The sequence below is a fragment of the Stegodyphus dumicola genome, chromosome 7, assembly GCF_044657685.1.
Source record: "Stegodyphus dumicola isolate Sdum_Otavi_A_Nest chromosome 7, ASM4465768v1".
NCBI lineage: Eukaryota > Metazoa > Arthropoda > Arachnida > Araneae > Eresidae > Stegodyphus > Stegodyphus dumicola.
The window spans coordinates 27322521-27341723 of NC_140774.1; the positions used below are offsets into that span (position 1 = coordinate 27322521).

A 19203-nucleotide genomic window follows, 5' to 3' on the forward strand; every position below is an offset into this window, starting at 1 on the left:
ACGGTCAATTTTTGTCATAAAACTCACACGTTTTGTATTTTATTATTTTTTAAATAAAATGTTCTTGAGATTTGAGGATGGCATAATTTTTTTAAATAAAATATTCATAAGCATAACTGTAGAGATCTGTGGGTTGTGTAAAAAATTATATTTTGTAGTTGTTATAAAAAACTTAAGATTGTTGAGACATGGATATTTGTATTATTTCAAGCATTTTTGTAACTGAGAACATATGTCTACAGCCAGTGTTTGCAAAAACAAAAGCCACATAAAGACTTCTATAGATGCTATGTATATGGAACTAATATCATTACTGTAGGATTTTTTGATAGCTTGCTTTGCATGCTTATAACTGAGATTAGTATTAGTGGTTGTATTATTGCATTACTTAGAGCATAATTTGATATAGTATTATATTTTCTAGGAGTAGTATTGATAGAAATTAGACACAGCTATATCTTTCTTTTAATAAATTATAGAAAGGATATAATTACAAAATACTTGAACTCACTAAGTTGTGTGTGTGTGTATATATATGAATGAACCACTTATTAAATATAAACTAGTAACCTCTATTGCCAAAAAAGATTCTAACCGGGAGCTAATAAACTGTAGAGGTAATGCTACTTTGCTTTATAATATTTGTCATATAAATTTTATTATTGCTATAAAAATTTATATATGTGATTACTCTATTATGTTATTTTACAATATATTATTTTAGTCCTGTCATCAAAATTAAAAGATAATGAGAAAAAATATGCCCAATAAGTTAATGTTGCAACCAATGCCTCGCACTGGAAGTATGCAAATTCAGTGATTGACAATGCAGTGCGTGAAAGAATGATGTTAGAATTCCATGCTGTAGTGTTGTTTAAAGTGAATGTGGTTTCTGAGAGTGATCAGCATTCAGTCGTTATGGTTCAAAGGCATCATTTAAGTGAAGGTCAAAAGTGGTGAATAATTGATTGAGGGAAGTCAAACACAAATGGAGGTCGTCTAAGATTTGAATATCCCTCGAAGTGTCATATTAAGAGTTTTGGACCACTTTTTAAGCACTGCATAAGTTCATAGACAGTCTGGTCAAGGGAGACCAAGAGCAATAACTGCATCAGAAAACCATTTTTTTGGGTCATTTTTGGCTCAAAGAAACCTCAAAATGACTACAAGAAATTTAATTTTAGACCTTTGGGTTGCCATAAGGTATCAAATTAGCTGTTCTACTGCTGCAGGAAGGCTTAATGAAATTAGACTATATGAAACCAATGCTTTGCATTCCACTCACTCCAGCTTCCAGGGAGGGGCCTGTTTAAACTAGTGCTGTCGTCATGTTCAATGGAGCCAAGATGACCAGGCCAGGAGTATTCTTTTACTGAAAAGTACCAGGAGTATTCTTTACTGAAAAGTCCAGACATAGTCTGAACATTGATTCTAGATGGAAAGAGAAAGGAACATGCTATTTGCTTTCCCTTGTCTGTGAAATATCCTGTGTCTGTGACAACAGTTTAATGGTTTGGGGAGGAATCAAGGCAAATGACTGCACCGAGCTGCATATCCTTCAAGGATGTTCTGTAACCACTCAGAGATATGTGGACTAGGTATTGGAACCCAACATTAGACATTTTAGGGATGCTGTTGGCCCAGATTTTTTGCTAATGGATGACAGTGCCTCATCGAGCATATGCGGTATCAGAATACTTGCAAACATAATATATCAATCGAATGGATTGGCCACATTACTTACGCGACTTGAACCCAATTGAGCATGTATGAGATGTGGCAGCTCATTTTCTTAGGGCACTGATTTCAGCATGCCAAATTCCTCCTCGGACTAGTTGAAAAGTGCACTTTTAGAAGAGTAATGTGCAGCAATTCCACAAGACCTTAACCAACACTTTGGTAAAGTCTTTGAAATCAAGATATGAAGTGTGCATATCTGTCCAAGGTGACTATTCACCATACTAAAGAAAAGTGCTTTTGACAAGAAGTGATTTAATTTTTCCATCATTTTCCAGTTTCCATAAATATAGTTTTAATTTCAATATTTTATGAAAAATCAACTGCCAAAAACAATCTTAATTTATTTTAACTAATGCTTTTGTACAAATTCTATTGATAATTTTCATTAAGTATCAGTTATGTTTTATTATCCTTTAATTTTGATGACCAGTCAAAGAACAAGAATCAGCATAATATTTGTAAATTTTGCAGGACTAGTTTTGATGATTTAAATACAGAAGTGTCCTTATGTCATTCATTTTCCTCAGCTGCCTAAGTGCAAATGAACGACATAAGGTATGGTCATAAGATATGATAAAAATGGCTTCAAAGAAGTACTGGTGCCTTCTATCGATGAAACAAGAAAACTAAAACGTAGTTTCTGTAGAGGCTGGAGGTAAAGATGGGTTGAAATTGGGATTGTTAATTAGAACAGAAAAATTTTTTTGATTATGAAATGCCTCCATTCATATTTAAAAATTTTTTTTAAAAATTCCTTCCGTTCTAGTTAATAACCCTAATTGCAATTCATCTTTATCTTCAACCTTTAAGGAAGTTATGTTTTATTTTTCTCCTTTCACTGATAGATGGTGCCAGTAGCTTGACTTCTTTCCAGCCATTCTTATCTTATCACCATAGCTTATGCCAACCAGTGGTCAAGTGGTAAAGTCACTTAAAATTGGTAGTTCGATCCGAGGTTCAAATCTCATGAACAGGCTGGCTGCATGGGCGTTTTCATGGTTTTCCTCATGTGTAACGATTATACGAGCCAGTTTCCCTTAGAAAGTCCTCTACAAAGGTATCCTTCCCCCTTAGGCAGGTAGCCCTTGAGGTTTTGCCATAATCACACAAACCACCATATCTTACCTCATTCATTTGCACTTAGGCAGCTGAGGAAGATGGTTCTGTATTTAAACCATGAAAACTAGTCCTGCAAAGTGTACAAATATTATGCTGATTCATGTTGTTTGACTTCTTCAATAACCGTTATTCGACATGTTATTTTAACGCAGACCAGTGTGTTATTAGCATATAAAATTTTTTAGCCTCGAATTAGTAATACTATAACAGTTATAAAATACACAACCCAGTTTGAGTTTCAATTTAATTAATTTTTTGCATATTATTAAATTTTTAAATTTTAATTGATTTAATATTTTAACGTTTGCATCCTTTTTTATTGCTGAAAATCCTCTTTACATATATAGTTACAAAACATAAAGATATAATTTTTGCATCTTTCTCTAAGGTAATTTTCATTTTCCTTACTAAATACAAGATCTGAATGACTTTAACTGTGTATTCTCTTACTTTTAAAATCAGTTGGTTATATCATTTATTTTGAATCAGTGTGTTTATGTGAAAATGGTTTTGTAGTTCGACTACCTGATTATCTGAAAAATCTTGCTTGCATGAAATTACTTAACACTCCGAGCATTACGAGTTTAGCCCTAAAGTTTCAGTGTTCCTTAAAATGTCTCAAATAAATGGTATTTTCTTGATTATAATTAAGAAATGACTTTCTCATTTTGTACTTTGATTCCTTTTCTACCAATATACATCCAACCCAAATCGGGTACATTAAAAGCTAGCATAAATTTTCACGTGTAATGAATATGAAAGCCACCCTTCTATATGGAATTTTCCATCCTTAATGCTGAGAGGATTAAGTAGCTGTTAAAACAGTTGGAATGTTAAGTAATAATACAAGGGCAATCCCAAAAAAAAAAGGTCTCCTAGATTTTTAGATATACAAAGAACCGTTTATTTTCTATAATTGCTACATCACTTTAAAGATTGCAGAATGCTTTATTTTTCAACATAATTGCCATTTCGGTTGATGCATTTTTGTAGACGCTGAGGCAGTTTTACAATGCCCATGTCATACCAGCTTGCCGCCATGCCCTTCAGGAAGCGTTGAGGAGCTTCAGGAGCATCCAGATGATCCTCCGATCTTTACGCATTTTACGAACTCAACAATCGCGAAAGTCTAACGAATACGAACTCAACAATCGCGAACGTTGAGACTCAACATTCGCGATTGTCTCGTTGGCAATTGACAGCCTCCCGCTCCTTTCTTTGTCATGAATTTCAGTACTACCGGCTGTAAACTCTCTACGCCACTTGCGAACGTTTTTGACATCCATGCACGACTGTCCATACACTTCTGTCAATAGGCGGTGAATTTCAACCGGCTTAACGCTTTTTGCGTTCAAAAATTGAATAACTGCGCGCACTTCGCACTTGGCGGTAACGTTTATCGGGAGCTCCATTTCGAATGGCTGCCAAGCCAAGACTGAGCATCCGAGCGAAGCGCCTGCGTGCTTATGTGGTAGCGGAGAAGGCACCACTCACAAGTGTTGCCAACAAGCGTATTAAAACTTTCTCTACGTCCCCCAAAAATAGGAGACCTTTTTTTGGGATTGCCCTCGTACAAAATCTTTTGTTAATGTGACCACACAAAACTTTCTGGCACACAAAACTGCCTTAATTCAGCTTACAGTAGAATTAAGGAAATTTGATTAGTGTTCAAAGGAATGTTATTCAATTTTTGATGGAGAAATTAGTTTCCATAGAGGTACTATTGCTGGACATTGATTCCTTACTATATTTTCTAAAACAGGCTCCAGGTTGTAATTATTTAGTTGGGCAATGATAGCAAATTGGAGGATTGTGTAAGCCACAGAAAATATTTTATAATGCTTCAAAAGAAACATCCACTATTCAAGGATACACAAATTCTGAATTCAGCAGCTCATTGAAATATATTGAGCTGTTATTTCTGATGAGTATTATGAACCATGCATTTTGTTACACTTAGAAAAACAGAATGTCATGTTTCTCTGTAGAAAGGGGGAAAAATGAAATTATAAAAGAAGGGTACTATCTAGTGAAACACCTTGAACTATAAAACCACCATATTGTTTTTCAGCAGGGCCTATTAAAAAAAAAAAAACTGAAAAGCAGTAGAACTTATGATAATGGTCACATGAATTCTAAAATTTTGAATTTCATTGCAAAATCACAAATTTTATTACTGAATTTACAAAACTTGTGGCTTTAAAATGAAATAAATCTTAATCTTCATTTCATGTTGATCTTATTGAAAAGCTTTATGGATTTTTAAGTGTACACATTTTAACTATACTCCTTGAGAGGATCCTTCTTCAAGGAGCAAATATTTTCTGTACCATTTCATCAGACTTATATCTCATTTTAATAAATAAAATAAAAATAGATAGTGAAAGAAGGAATAATTGTCATGCTAGTTTTTGAACAAGATAAAAAGGGAGGTATTAAAATTTTTGAGATAATGATTTTAAAAACTTTAAGAATAGGTTTGGATTTAAAATTATAATAAAAATTGATAGATTTTATGAATGTCTAATGTATTAACTGAGGTAATTTTTGACAATTTTAGTAGAACTGTATTAAAAAAGTGGTTAAGGGACCATTTCCATCCATAATCATTTAAGCCCTTAAACATTCTTTTAAGGGGTGTTGGAACACAAAAAATCTTCAAAAAATGGTGATTTCAGATTTTTGCATTTTCAAATTCTCTACATTTTTATCTTTCTAAAAATACCATTCTTTAATCTCTATGAAAATTAGAACTGTAAAAAAATCTAGTTTTAATTTCTCATCGAATGTTTTGATAAATGAGGATTTTTACATATAAAAGCGTTTTTCTCCAAACTTGATTTTTTTCTACTCGATGTACCTTTTCTTAGAAACTACTGCTCACAGGTATCTAAAATTTTTATGGCTTATTCATTAGGTTTCCTAATATTTACTGAAATGAGCTTTTTGTGATAAACTAAGAAGAAAAAAAATTTTTTTTTGTGTGAAAAAGTGCTAAATTTTACTATGCCTAACAAAATGTTCTGTAAATTACTCTAAAATTCAAAATGTTTCAAAAGCTCATTTCAGTATAATCAGATAGGCATACTTTAATTACGCAAAAAATTTCAAGCGTGTATCTACAGCAGATTTTGAGAAAAGGTACATCAAAAATGGCCAATTTAACATTGTCGGTATAGGGGTTGCTGATACCTCTTAAATAATGACTGTTGAATAGTACAGGTATGTGTTTCATATTATAGCATTTCTGAAATTTTTTAATTATCTTTTAGCTTTTTGTTCTTTTTTTTTTTTTTTTTTTTTTTTTTTTTTTAGGGCCCTATGTGGAAACAAATACGAGGTCTTGGCTTAGCATACACTTATTACATCTGTACAGCTCCTGATTCTGGTCTTACTTATTTAAGTATTGGCAAAGCAACTCATTTAGTTAAAGCTTACAAAGAAGCACGTGACATAGTAGTAAGTAACTTCTTTTGATAATTTTTATTTTTCATATAATATTTAACTTATATAATCGCATAAAAAAATGTAATTTATTTTTCTGTACAATTGATTTTTGAATTGCATAGTTGCTATGAGATGCAGACTTTCTTTCTCAGTGTGCACACAAACACATACCCATAAATCAAAATGTACATATTAATTTGTTTAATAGTTTTATGTCTTATACATGAATATGTAATTTTCACATTAAAAAAAGGAACTTTCTCCAAAATGAAACCTTAAAATTTTTGTATTTATTCAGAAGTAAGTAAATACTAATAATTTTATTTCAGATTTGTGTATCCAAGTAAACTACTGCAATAATATGAGGGAAAAAATAATTCAAAGCTAATATTATAGTAGTCTCATATTATCTTCGAGACTTTGTCCTCTATCTGTAACTATAGATGCTAAAATTTCTCACGGTATCTGGGCTATTAACAGGAATCTGAAAGCTTTGAATAGCTACCTTTATGAAGTTGTGACTGAATGCTGTTATTTTTTTTACAGAGGATTGACCGTAAGAAGTTGTTTATGAAAACGATTGTCTTCATCAGTGATTTTTTTTTTTATTTTTTTTTTAGAATGTTATAAAAAATAGAAGCTTTCCAATAATAAGTTTGGCATCAAAGGCTGATGTAAGAGTGTTGGCAACTACAAATGGGCAAAATAATCTGCAGTTGTGCTGATTGAATTCATTTGTGATGTAATGCATAGAATAAATTTATCTAAGCTTTTATCTGCTGCTGTTATCAACATCATTTTTTTTATGTACTGGTTTACCTCATACAACCACCATTTTGCACTTAAAAAAAGACTTTAAATCATAGGTTCCCACCTTTTGTAGCCTACATCTGCCATTTCTGAGGGGGTGAACTCACTGCTTTCCCTATTAAAAAATAAAAGATTTCCGTTCTTGAAATCAACAGTTAAACCCATTTGAACTTTTTTGGGTCATAGCCCACATTTTCACGTATTGATTGGTGTTGCCTCTCTGAGATGAAGTATACTATATAAAATATTGGAAAACAAAAACAAGTTTTTAAAAATTACTTTATAAAAAGGTTTTAAAATATTGATGTATTTCTCATTGATTAGCAAATATAAATTATGAAAAATACTAATATAATATATAATGAGAGGGCTGTGCATGATATGATGATGCTTATTTTTTTATATTTAGTGGTCTTATTTTTCATCAGCAATTTTAAATCATTGTGCTCCACTATTGATACTATTGAGAAACATGTAACTATAAATGTTATTGTTCGAGCCATAACATACATACATATATTGTGGTGCACTGCACATGCTTCAACTCATTCATGTACTAGTCAAAAAGGTATTAGGAAGAAATCTATAACATAGCTGCCCAAACAGACTTGAAGAAAGAATTTCTGCTGCAAGAAACAAATGAAAAGAAGAATTTCTGCTGTCAGACAACAAATCCTTGACAGAGTTTCTGCTGCTGTTGCCAAGGAAGTTGACAGATTGAAGAAAGCCATAATAACAGCTTGACACAAATCTGATGCCTTTAAATTTGTATCTACATCTTTCTGACACCTCTAAAGCTATCCAACTGTGATGGAAATACCTCCTGACAAGTGTACGAGACTCACTTCTCTGTAGTAGCGAACATAAATGGATGTGATTCCAAAGCTGAGGCTTGCCATCTTGCCACTCTTCTGAGAGCAGATATCATTCAAATTCTGCTCAAAAACCAGGGACTAGATTTCAAAACTCTTTCTGGTGCATTGGAACTGCGCGTTGGTGAGAATTGTTTAAAAGCCTATAGCAGGCTTCAGTTAAAATCTCGCCAACAGAAGCTCATGGAAATACTCCAAGGTCTCATTAGGGATGTTGAAAGGCTGTATCATCTTTTTTTTTTTTTTTTTTTTTGACTGTGAGAAGTGTACTCGGAAGCTTCATTTAAAAATTTTTTTAAAAATACAAAATATTATCATTTTTCCAAAATTCTTTTTGTAAAAGCAGTCGCAAGAATGAAAGTTTAACGTGTCCAAAAATCAAAGAAAAATAAACTGTACATTATTTAAACATAAACATTTTTAGAAAAAATCCTGTTGAAAAGGTGTTAAGCTCACTTTGTTAAATAAATTCATATTTAATCGATTTATTGAAACACGAAATTTATTTTAAGTTTGAAAAATAGCTACTAAGTGCCTACGTTTCATGCCGATGTGAAAATGGAATGGGTAGAGTAAAATCTCACTTTCCTATAGCCCATTAGGTGTCAAAATGACGCAATTTCGTCACAAAACATAAAATAAAAAAAAAAAAATGCTAATTCGAATTTCGAAAAAAAATCGCTTCGAGGTGCACTGGCTGTTGTCTAGATGCACCTATGTATCAAATTTCATAGCCGTGGGTTTATTAGCTTGCTCGCAGCACGAACGAAAGACACACACACACATAGACAGACTCTTTGTTTTATTATATGTAGAGATTTTGGCTCATGCTTCTGCATTTAGAAACTACAAAATGTTGTAGCCAGCTGCTTAATCCCATGTGGGCCTTGAGTGAGTACATTTTTCATTAAGTACACTAATCATATGTTTAATTAGAGTATATGTTTCTGTCCTTCTAAATAAGTGATAGGAGGTTGCCGACAATTCCTGCTACCCCTAGTAGCTGTTACAAGTCTCCACTCTCCATCACCTGTCCTTGTAAATGAACAGTATGATATGGGTACAAACTCCTTTATTCTGTCAATTAGTTACTTTTCATGGCAACTCATGCTGATGAAAACATATGATTACTAACTTTAAATGCATTTAGAAAGAGAGGAGGGGGGGAAAAAAAAAAAAAAAAAAGAAAACCCACGCAGCTCTTGTATTCCACAGTTTGTGACACAATTGAGCTGACTGAGTGAGATGACTGATGTGAAACTGTTAAGTAGGTACATGTAAAAGGGAAACAGAAACTCCACACAACATGCAGCCAAGTCACTGGACAGCAAACATGACACAAATTAAGCAAATTACTTTTCAAATTAAGCACCTACTTTTCACCAGTTTTCTTTCAAAAAAGTTCATAAACAATATTTTACATTTAATCATTTGTATATGTAAATTTAGCATTTATTTTCTAAATACAGAAATTATGTACAGTAAAAGCCTGACTATATGGCATTCAACTAACCCAGGGTCTCTCTTCCATGGAAGAGGAATTTTCATAGTTTCAGGGGATGCTTTCAGGCTTTTATTTAACCTTTAAATTTATGAATATGAAAATCTGTTTTTATTCAAGTTTTAGTATTTATCAACTTTTCCTAGTACATTAAAAAATAGTCTAAATTTAAATAAATATATATGCATTTTTTGAGTTTTGAAAAGGAGAGGTATAACAGTGGTGAAAGGAGTGCATGGGGTAAAAAGGTAGAAAACTCTTGAACTAACCAGGAAGTTTAAATAATCAGAATGTTTTAAAATTACAGAAACTTCCTTTTTTTTATGAAAAATAAAGCAAATGAGAAATCTGCAAAGCCATCATATAGCACTTATAAGACTTAAAAGAAACAATAATTGTCTCCAGACAGTGTGATTCAATGTCATTAATGAAAAGTGTGATGCCACAGTGCAATGATAAAGTTTTTCTTTGAATTTTTGTTAACCTAATCAGTTTTCAATAATCTGGTTGATGTAAGTTTACTGCTATTTCCCCTTACCAGAAGGGAAAAAAAAAAAAAAAAAAAAAAAAAAAAAAAAAAAAAAAAAAGAATTATTAATGTTTGAGGCATGCCCTAAACACAGCATTTGAGCATTTATAAAATTACAGGATCCTGTCATTAAGCAAACTGTGTATTAATAAGCCCAGTATAAGACTTCTGGTAATTACAGTCTTTTAGTCAACATTTAAATCAGCAGCCTTCCCCATTGTATCCACACATAGTTGATGATGATGCATCAGTATTGCAGCAATTAAGAAATATCTTAACAGTTTCATTTTAACATTATAACATCTGTGTCATTATGGTGTAGAAGTAAATGTTTTGACTAATCAATGAAAGAAGATATTTCTTCTTAAATAGTAAGTTTAAAAACTAAAATAAATCTTTAAAAGACTTTAAAAAGAATCTTTAAAAGACTTTAACATTGAAAGTATATGTTAAGATAATTCATAGCTCATTTCCTTAACTCTTAAATTGGGGGGGTTGTATATTTATTAGTCTTACCTCAAAATATATTATTTAGGTAATTTAATTTTCTTTAATATGGAAGCATTTCGATGTGTATAATTGCATATGTGAAGTCATTTTATCTCATATGTAATCCCTGATTTTATTTTTTCATGTAAAACAGTATAAATAGACAGCCTTCTTATATCTGCCTTGCTTTCTTTTTCTACTTTAAAGAAATAATTTAACAGTTGATGTAAACATATAAGAATGTTACTTTGTTATACTGGGGAAAGTGAATTGACTAAAATATAGTAGAAAGCTTATTTAAATGTTTTGCATTTGAAACACTTTCCCCTCTCTGGATACAAATTTTTGTTTTTGATTATTGCTGTTTGAAAGACTAACATGATTTGCATTTCTTCTCTATCAAATATTTTACATATGAAGTTACAGTTTAAAATAATAAATTATTTTCTTTTTAGGAGTCTCATTTAAATGGAGAATCTAAGTGGGAAAAGGAATTAATGGAATCTGCCTCAAGCAGTGCAGTTTTCGAAATAATTGAGAAAATCAAAACAGTTGCTGATGTAGCTGAGGAATCACTTAAAGCTTATTACCGCAACATAGACATGAATTACACCCGAAATTTGTTAGAAAAAATATCACAGGTGACTACATCAGATATGGAACGTGTAGGCATTAAGTACTTAAAACCTCTATTTGATATTAGTAAGTCGCGCTGTGCCATATGTTGCCATCCAAACAAAGTAAATGAAATTGTTCAAGGATTTGAGAAGTAAGTATTCCCTCATATCAAATATTATGTACAAGTTAATAGCTTACCTTTTTAAACTTGCATAACTGACTGAAATGGGCTGATTAAATTTCTGATTTTTATTTATTTATTTACTTTTAATGTTTTGTCACACATATATTTCTTTAAACTTTTTTGGAAGGCGATTTAATGCTACAAAATGTCTGATGCTATAACCAAATTACACAAGACTTATTAATTCATATCAAACTTGGCAGGCTATATGTGACTTTTTTTCCCATGGCCTATATTAATGAAATTAAACACACACTTTTAGATATGTATGTATTTTCATGTCTGTTTTCCTTTTATAATATACAGTGAATGTTTAGAGTTTCAATATTATATTGTTGAAAAAGGCTGATAAGCGGTCACAATATTTATTACTACATTAATGTCTATTTTAGTTTTACATAAAATGAACTATTATGCTTCTTACACATACATTAAAATTAACATATTAAATTTTGAGAAATAAAATTTTAGAACATAAATATTTTACTGTAAAATTTATTCAGCACAATATTTTTAATTTCTTATGTTTGTAGTATTAATTTTTGTTCTTGGTATTTTTTATCTGAGGAAATTACTCAAAAAAGCAATTTAAAATAAATTCTGTGTTCGAGAAGCTGCAAAAAGTATCTTGTACATTTTATGCATGTTTTAGACATGCATAAAATGTACAATAACCAAAATTGACTATTATATGGTGTTACCATACTTTCTGTAAAAGTATAGATTAGACCATCAGATGAGCAGCTGCACCCCCATCAAGACATTCAGCTTTGAATTCTGAACTGAGGGAATCATCTACCAACTGCTACACCCAGACTCGGGGGTGACTTGGCGATCAGCGATGTTCATTAAACAAATTTAGTGTACAGAATTTGCATATTGATAAATACAATAATAGAAGTATAGAAGAAGTATTCATGCAAAACAGCACAGTTTCTTGTTATAATATAAAAAAAAATTAAACTTTCTTTTGACTGTTTGGTGCAATTCATGTTTTAAGAAATGAAGCTTCTTCCCCCCCCCCAAAGATCAGAAACAAGTTTTTGTTATGCTCCAATTACTTTTTCTTACCTTCTGTCTTGCTGATCTTTATAATCAAGATTATTCTATGCAGTCAACTCTTTCAGATAATCTGGCTAGCTAAAATGAATGCAACTATTAGTATATGACACATATCAGAATAGGGTGCTCTGTTGATGCTATCAGGAATATCAAGAGTACTTGGAGTAAATGTATGTGTTCCAATGGTTGTCACTTTGAAGCTGACTAGATAATATTTTTTTGCATGCCAAAATAGAACTGACTTACAAACAGTTTCTAAAAGCTTTCTGAATACAAAACTACTAACCTTGAAATAAATAGTTTTTATTATTATTCAATATATTCCTAAATAATGGATTAAAAAAGTAGGTTATTATTTCTTGGTGCTATTAAACTTCTGAAATTGGTTCATTTAAATGCAGAAGTTTGGCACTTCTGAAATAGGTTATTAAAATACTTTTTTTTACTTCAGTTATTTCAAAATTTCATATTATGTATGTATTTTAAAAATGTTTGAATACAAAATTTTTATGAAGCAAGATAAAGGACAGCCACATGAACATTTACTTCCTCTAACAATGGTGTAATAACTATGTATCTTCCTCCTCCAACAATAGTGTAATAACTACGTATAAGCTATTTTTATGTTTACTTCGTAAGGGAAAAAATTCTGAAATTAATTTTCACAAATATACTGAAAACTGAAATAAATATCCAGTTCCAGAGACGAGTTTTATGCAATTGGCTGAGATAAGAGCAGAAATAATATAAGAATGAGATATATTAAGATGATTATTTTGTCTTATAGTTTCAAAATTTGGGGCAAATGAAAACAGAGTAATGTTTGAATTTATAATATTTAAGATTCATCTTACATAAAATGTAATTAAACATTAAATCATTTGTTTTCTTTTCCAAGTAGTTTCTTTTCCATATGTTATGCATGGTGTTTGAAAAAGGTAGTTGTAGGCTTTATTCCTGTAAATGGGTTGCCGATTTTGAAAAGTATGAAAGTGTATGTCTAAGACAATGGTTGTGAAAACAAACTAGATAAGGACTTTTGTGGGTTACTGTTTTGTGGGCATACTGTTAGGGAGTGTCAAACTTCATTTCAAATGGATCTGCATGTTAATAATTCAGATATATTCAGAGCCTTAGTTAGGGTTTTCAGCACCCAGGAACAGCTGAAGATTTTACTACCCTTTCTCTGTGCCAATTCATTCTAAAATTTCGTAACATCAGTTTTGGCACCCAGAGGTATTCCCCCTTTTCCCCAACCTTAGTTGCACCACAACAAGATTTGACTGACTTGAGAGCTGGAATAAATGAGGTTATTTATAAGCATAAAGAAATAATGCAGTACAAAGTTCGTAATCCGGACTTGTCGGGACTTCAGCGGTTCCGGAATAAGGGGTTTTCCGGATTATAGATCATCAATTTAAATCTGGTAAGATGTCATGCAGAAATTATACAGTTAAAAATATGAAACCGTAATTTATGAAATAAAGAGCAATTGTGATCTAAAGGGTATCAAAATTTACAAAAAAAAAAAAAAAAAAAAAAAAAAAAAGAGCTTAATATTTATTTGTTTAATTTATTAAACATTTCTTTCAGTGTAAGTTGTTTAAGTTGCTTCATTTTTTGTGCTAACGTGCATGCGTAAACATTAGACGCGCATGCGTAGCATTAAACACGCATGTGTAAAGCATACAAAAAAAAAAAAAAAAAAAAAAAAAAAAAAAATTGTGGCTTTGAGGTCCGGATTATAGATCATTCTGGATAATGGACATCCGGATTACATACTTTGTACTGTACTTACTACTGTTGCTTTATACCCAGAAAAGTGATAAGTAAATTAACATTTTTTTATACGAGGCGTATTCGGAAACAAAATACCGTTTTGAAAAGAAAAAAAAAAAAAAAGTAAAACAATTTTTTCGAATCCAATTTTATTTTTACATGAAAATACATGTCTTAAACTATTTTTCAACATAGTTTCCGCCAATGATCAACAGGGTTCGTAGCCGTCCTTACAAGTGCTTATAAGTCCTTATATTTGAAAATAAAATATAAGGGCCCTTATAGGTGCTTACTTTTTCTTTAAAGCCCTTATTTTTTTGTTTTTAGTGCTTATTTTTTGCTTTTAGTGCTTTTTTTAATGAACGCGCATTTTTCCTCCCGTACCAAAGCCGAAACTAAATAAACAACTTTTCTTCCTTATATGGAACGTCAGATGGTGAATCATACTCCCGGAAATAGCTTCCCCCCCCTTTCTCTGCATTAACGTAACCTATGGTGCGCGCGAGAGTATAGACAGGTGCACGTCGTTCTTTTGGTCAAAGAATTGCGAAAACCGTAGAAAATTCCGGTAATTCGGTATTCTTTTCCGCCCACCCAAATGCTACACACGTTTGAATTTCTATCAAGATTTTAATTTGCATTCTCGTTCCGCGTGGTCAGTTCATATTCGTGTTTATTATGATCGTTATGCGTATATTATGAGCATATGTATGAATATTTATAGTAATATAGTTGCAGTAGCTCCTGAAGTGTAGATAAACTTCCAAAAATGGGTGTATTTTTACACAGATTAGCTTTCTAAGGAATAATATGCGGAATGGCTTAAATAAAAGGAAAGTAATCGAATAGTCAGAATATCCCCCCCCCCCAATACATTATACAGTACGGAGGTTGGGAGGTTCTCCCCTTTCTCCGCAAAATCTCTAGTATTGAAGCAGCGCACTTTTTTTTTTTTTTTTTTTTTTTTTTTTGTCACTGTCCAATCTGGATTGAATAGGACTAAAAGTTTTGCGGTCTACCCAACCCAAGCGAAGAATGAAAATTGCGGAAATTTAACGCAATCTGTTCAAAATTAGAATCAAAAACACCCCAGATTAGTAAGTCTCTTTTCTTTCCTTTATTTAGTTCTTTATTCTCCGAATACCGGCAGTTGTTGATTCCGATTGCGTAATATCACATATGGAAGAATTACGCCGCACGTATTGCGCAATAATGTTTGCGATATTTTGCAGATATGATTAATTTTGATGTTCATTCTGAGATTTATTTATGAACACTTAAAAGAGTTTTACTGTGCTTTCTAAGCAGAATATTTCTCAGTTCCGTTGGTCTATTTTTATATGATGCACATATCGAAATGTCAAAATCATTTATTTAGCCGAGAAATCTAAAGAACGGCTACAATCTCCCCCCTCCTCTTTTTCCAGTTACGCCCGACTATACGGAATATTCGGCAATTTCCGAGTATGCGGGTTAGTTAAGCTTTTACTGTTTAAGGATGACTGCAAGAAGCAATTTCCCGTCTCCTAATTTCAGAAATGTTCCTCTTTTTTACTTAAATTACTTTGCTTGGAATATATGTTAAGGGAAAACTGTTATGCAATGAAAATTTAGAAAATGTTCAGAATTTTGATTTAAATTATTTAAATATTAATATGAGTGGGAAAATAAATTGTATTTATTATTAGATGCCAAGCGAATACAATTAATATGGCTTATTATTATTTATTTTCTACATTTTGAACTGAAATTTCATCATTAAATCTTGTAATATAGTTTAGTTCTGCATATTCATTTTTTTTCTCTCATTGTAAACTAATTCTGTAAATTGAACTGTCATTTAAAAAAAAAAAAAAAAAAATTGTTTTCCATGGTTGAGGTAATGCTCATTCTCATGATAAATATTGCATTGCTTATATTTTAAATTGCAAGTCTAATTTTTCTTTTAAGGTTATGCAGTTGTGTATAATATAATTAGACGGGTGCTTATTTTTTTTCTTAAAATGTGCTTATAGGTGCTTATTTTTTTAACTAAAATGTGGCTATGAACCCTGATCAAACACTTGTCATAGTGGGTGACCAGTTTTTGTATACCATCGTCAAAGAAACTTCCCACCAGTTTCGATAACCACGACTCCACAGCATTTTTCGTGTCACCGTCAGATCCAAAGCACTTGCCACCAAGCTCGCGCTTCATGTGCAGGAACAAGTGATAGTCGGATGGCGCCAAGTCCGGCTGTACGGCGGGTGATCGAACTGCTCCCAATGAAACTGTTGAATTAACGATTGAGTGACACCAGCAGTATGGGGCCAAGCACTGCATGGAGCAACACAGTTCCTTTACTGAGCATTCCTCTTCGTTTGTTTGGAATGGCACGCCTTAGTTTTGTTAGTCTCACAATATTGTGCAGCATTAATGGTTTCACCTCTGGGAAGAAATTCAGTAAGCAAAACGCCTTTCCTATCCCAGAAGATAGTGCACATGATTTTTTGTGATGACATTGTCACTTTGAACTTTTGTTTTTTCAGAGAATGAGTGTATCTCCACTCCATTGATTGTTGTTTCGATTCTGGTGTGAAATGACACACTCAAGTTTCATCACCTGTCACAATTTGGTTTAAAAAGTTTTCTCCCTCATCACTGTACCGCGTGAGAAATGTCAGGGCACTACCAAGTCTCTTTGTTTTGTGAACATCAGTGAGCATTTTTGGAACCCATCGGGAACACAGTTTGCGATAATTCAAGCGGTCAGATACAATTTTGAACAAAACAGTACGTGAAATTTGTCAAAATGCCTCTGAAAGAGTTGTCATTGTGAAGCGTCTGTTCTCATGAATTGCTTCATCAACTTTCCTTACCAAATCATCGGTGACAACAGAAGGCCGACCACTCCGAGCCTCGGCGTGTACATTTGTTCGACCTGCATTAAACATTCTTACCCACTTTCTCACCATTCCATCACTTATTGCGTATTCACCATAAACTTCTGTCACTTGACGATAAATTTCGGCCGGTTTAACATTCCTCACGTTCAAAAATTTAATCACGGCACGAATCTCACAGTCAGCGGGAGAACTAATTGTCTTAAACATTTTGAATGCGCACAGCAAACTGAAAACACAACATAGAGCAACCAAAATGGCGACAATTGAAAGTCAGTGAACAAGAAAGACTAGTGCGCATGCGTGGGACGCCTACCACAGCACTGCGACGGCGCTAGAATGAAACGGTACTTAGTTTCCAAATACGCTACGTATATAGCTTCCCCCTTCAGATAAAAAATCTAGCATTTTCATTTGGCTACCTTTATTAACTGGTTTTAATAGAAGTAAAGTTAAATTGCAAAGAGATGAGCAGTGTCATCCAAACTTATATTTTTAGTTTATCATACTGATTTTGATTATATTGCACTATTGTACTGTACTGAAATTTGTAAAATTTTTTAAGTTTTATTTATTAGTATATTTTTTAAGCCTATAAGACACATTCTCTTTCAAGGAAAACAGTTTGAAGTAATAACTTTTAAACTGAAAATAGCTAAAATTTGGTTATTTTTCATCTTAAAAATGAAAATTTAGATATTTCTTGCTTTAGGAATCATGGTAAATTTATGAAAATATATAGCAGGTACCTGGGCAGTACACATTCACATATATTTTAGTAGAATAACTTTTTAAATCACCCACGTCTTGCTTAGATATGCATGCTAAGAGGGTAAAATTGTTTTTGATGACGTATGTATTGTGCCTTTTATAGTGCGTAAATGTAAATTTTTGTTTTATATTTTTATTTTAATAATTTCTTATTTTTAGGTTTTCAAGGAAACTTACTTTAGTGCCTTCATTAGAAGAAAGTTTTATGGCTAAATATTAAACCAGATAATGATGGGAATTTGAAATAAATTAATAATTTTGTTTCTGCATATTGGAAATTATTTCTGATTGTTTCACAAAATGTAATTTTTACTCATAATGCATATAACTGCTTCATGAATATATGAGCCATTTTATGCATTCAATCCATAATAAATGCATATTAAGTAATGTATACATTTATGTAAATTAATCATATCATTTACATACATCTGGATTAGAAAATTTAATCACAGCTAATGTTTAATGAAGTGCTATTCTAAATGTATTTTAAATTTTGAATTTACTTTTAAAAGTGTAATATCTCTGTTTCCATTGCATGTATTTTTATTGTGAACGAATGAAATTTCTGCTGTGGCTGTCCCCCTCTCCTTAAAAATTTTCTCATAATCTGAAAATGTTGAGTGATAAATAATGGTATACAAAACTTCCATTTCTTAAAAAATAATTTGTTTTCAATATTCATTCTAGATATGAATTTTTTGTTAATAGACAGTTATGTAATTTACATAGCATTAATTGGTTATTATATTATTTGTCTATCACAAGAATGACAAAATATCTCTTACCATAGACCTCATCCATTTTTCATAGGGGTTTCTTGGAAAATGCATTTGTGTTTGCCATCTTGATTCACTTTGACAAATTGACAATATATGCTTTTTTAATTTTTGCTTCTAATAAAGTACTTGCTATAACTTTTTGTGTGTTTCCTGACAAAAAATAATACAATTTTTACATAATTCACTTCTACTTGAAACATATAAGGTCTGTTACTATAGTGACCATCTCATAAAAGTTTTTTCTTTTTTCCCCCCTCCTACATTTTAAGTGATTTGATGAGGAACTATTTGCTTAGAGATTTTAAATTCAATAAATTCTATCTTGTCTGCTTAAAATCTACAAATATGTAGAACAGCATTTGTATATTTTCCTCTTCAGTTTCTACCAAATAAGTTTTGTGCTTGCAAATCATATTGTGAGAAATTTCGAGTCTGGATTTTTAAGAAATTTTAAGTACCAGAATTCCAGATTTCAAAATTTACAAAACGAAGTAATAATACCAATTTCTGTTTGTTTCTACGACTGCCGTTTTCAGTGTGAATTAGTATTTTGGAGGAATATTTTTGGCGATTCATTGACGTATATATATTTATGTTTTGAATGGGTTCATGAGTTA

At 31.8% G+C, this 19203-nt stretch overlaps 1 protein-coding gene across 1 annotated transcript in view; it reads left to right on the forward strand.

Annotated features, from left to right (window-relative positions):
• The window catches only part of LOC118185760 (uncharacterized protein C05D11.1-like), a 95200-nt gene extending 76479 nt beyond the window's left edge, over positions 1–18721 (forward strand). Inside the window, exons 19-21 of the mRNA XM_035355666.2 lie at positions 6175–6318; positions 10963–11276; positions 17964–18721. Of these exons, the coding sequence (XP_035211557.1) occupies positions 6175–6318; positions 10963–11276; positions 17964–18024 (519 nt within the window). The 3' untranslated portion in view covers positions 18025–18721. The remainder of the gene's footprint in view (positions 1–6174; positions 6319–10962; positions 11277–17963) is intronic.
• Positions 18722–19203: the final 482 nt, after the last annotated feature.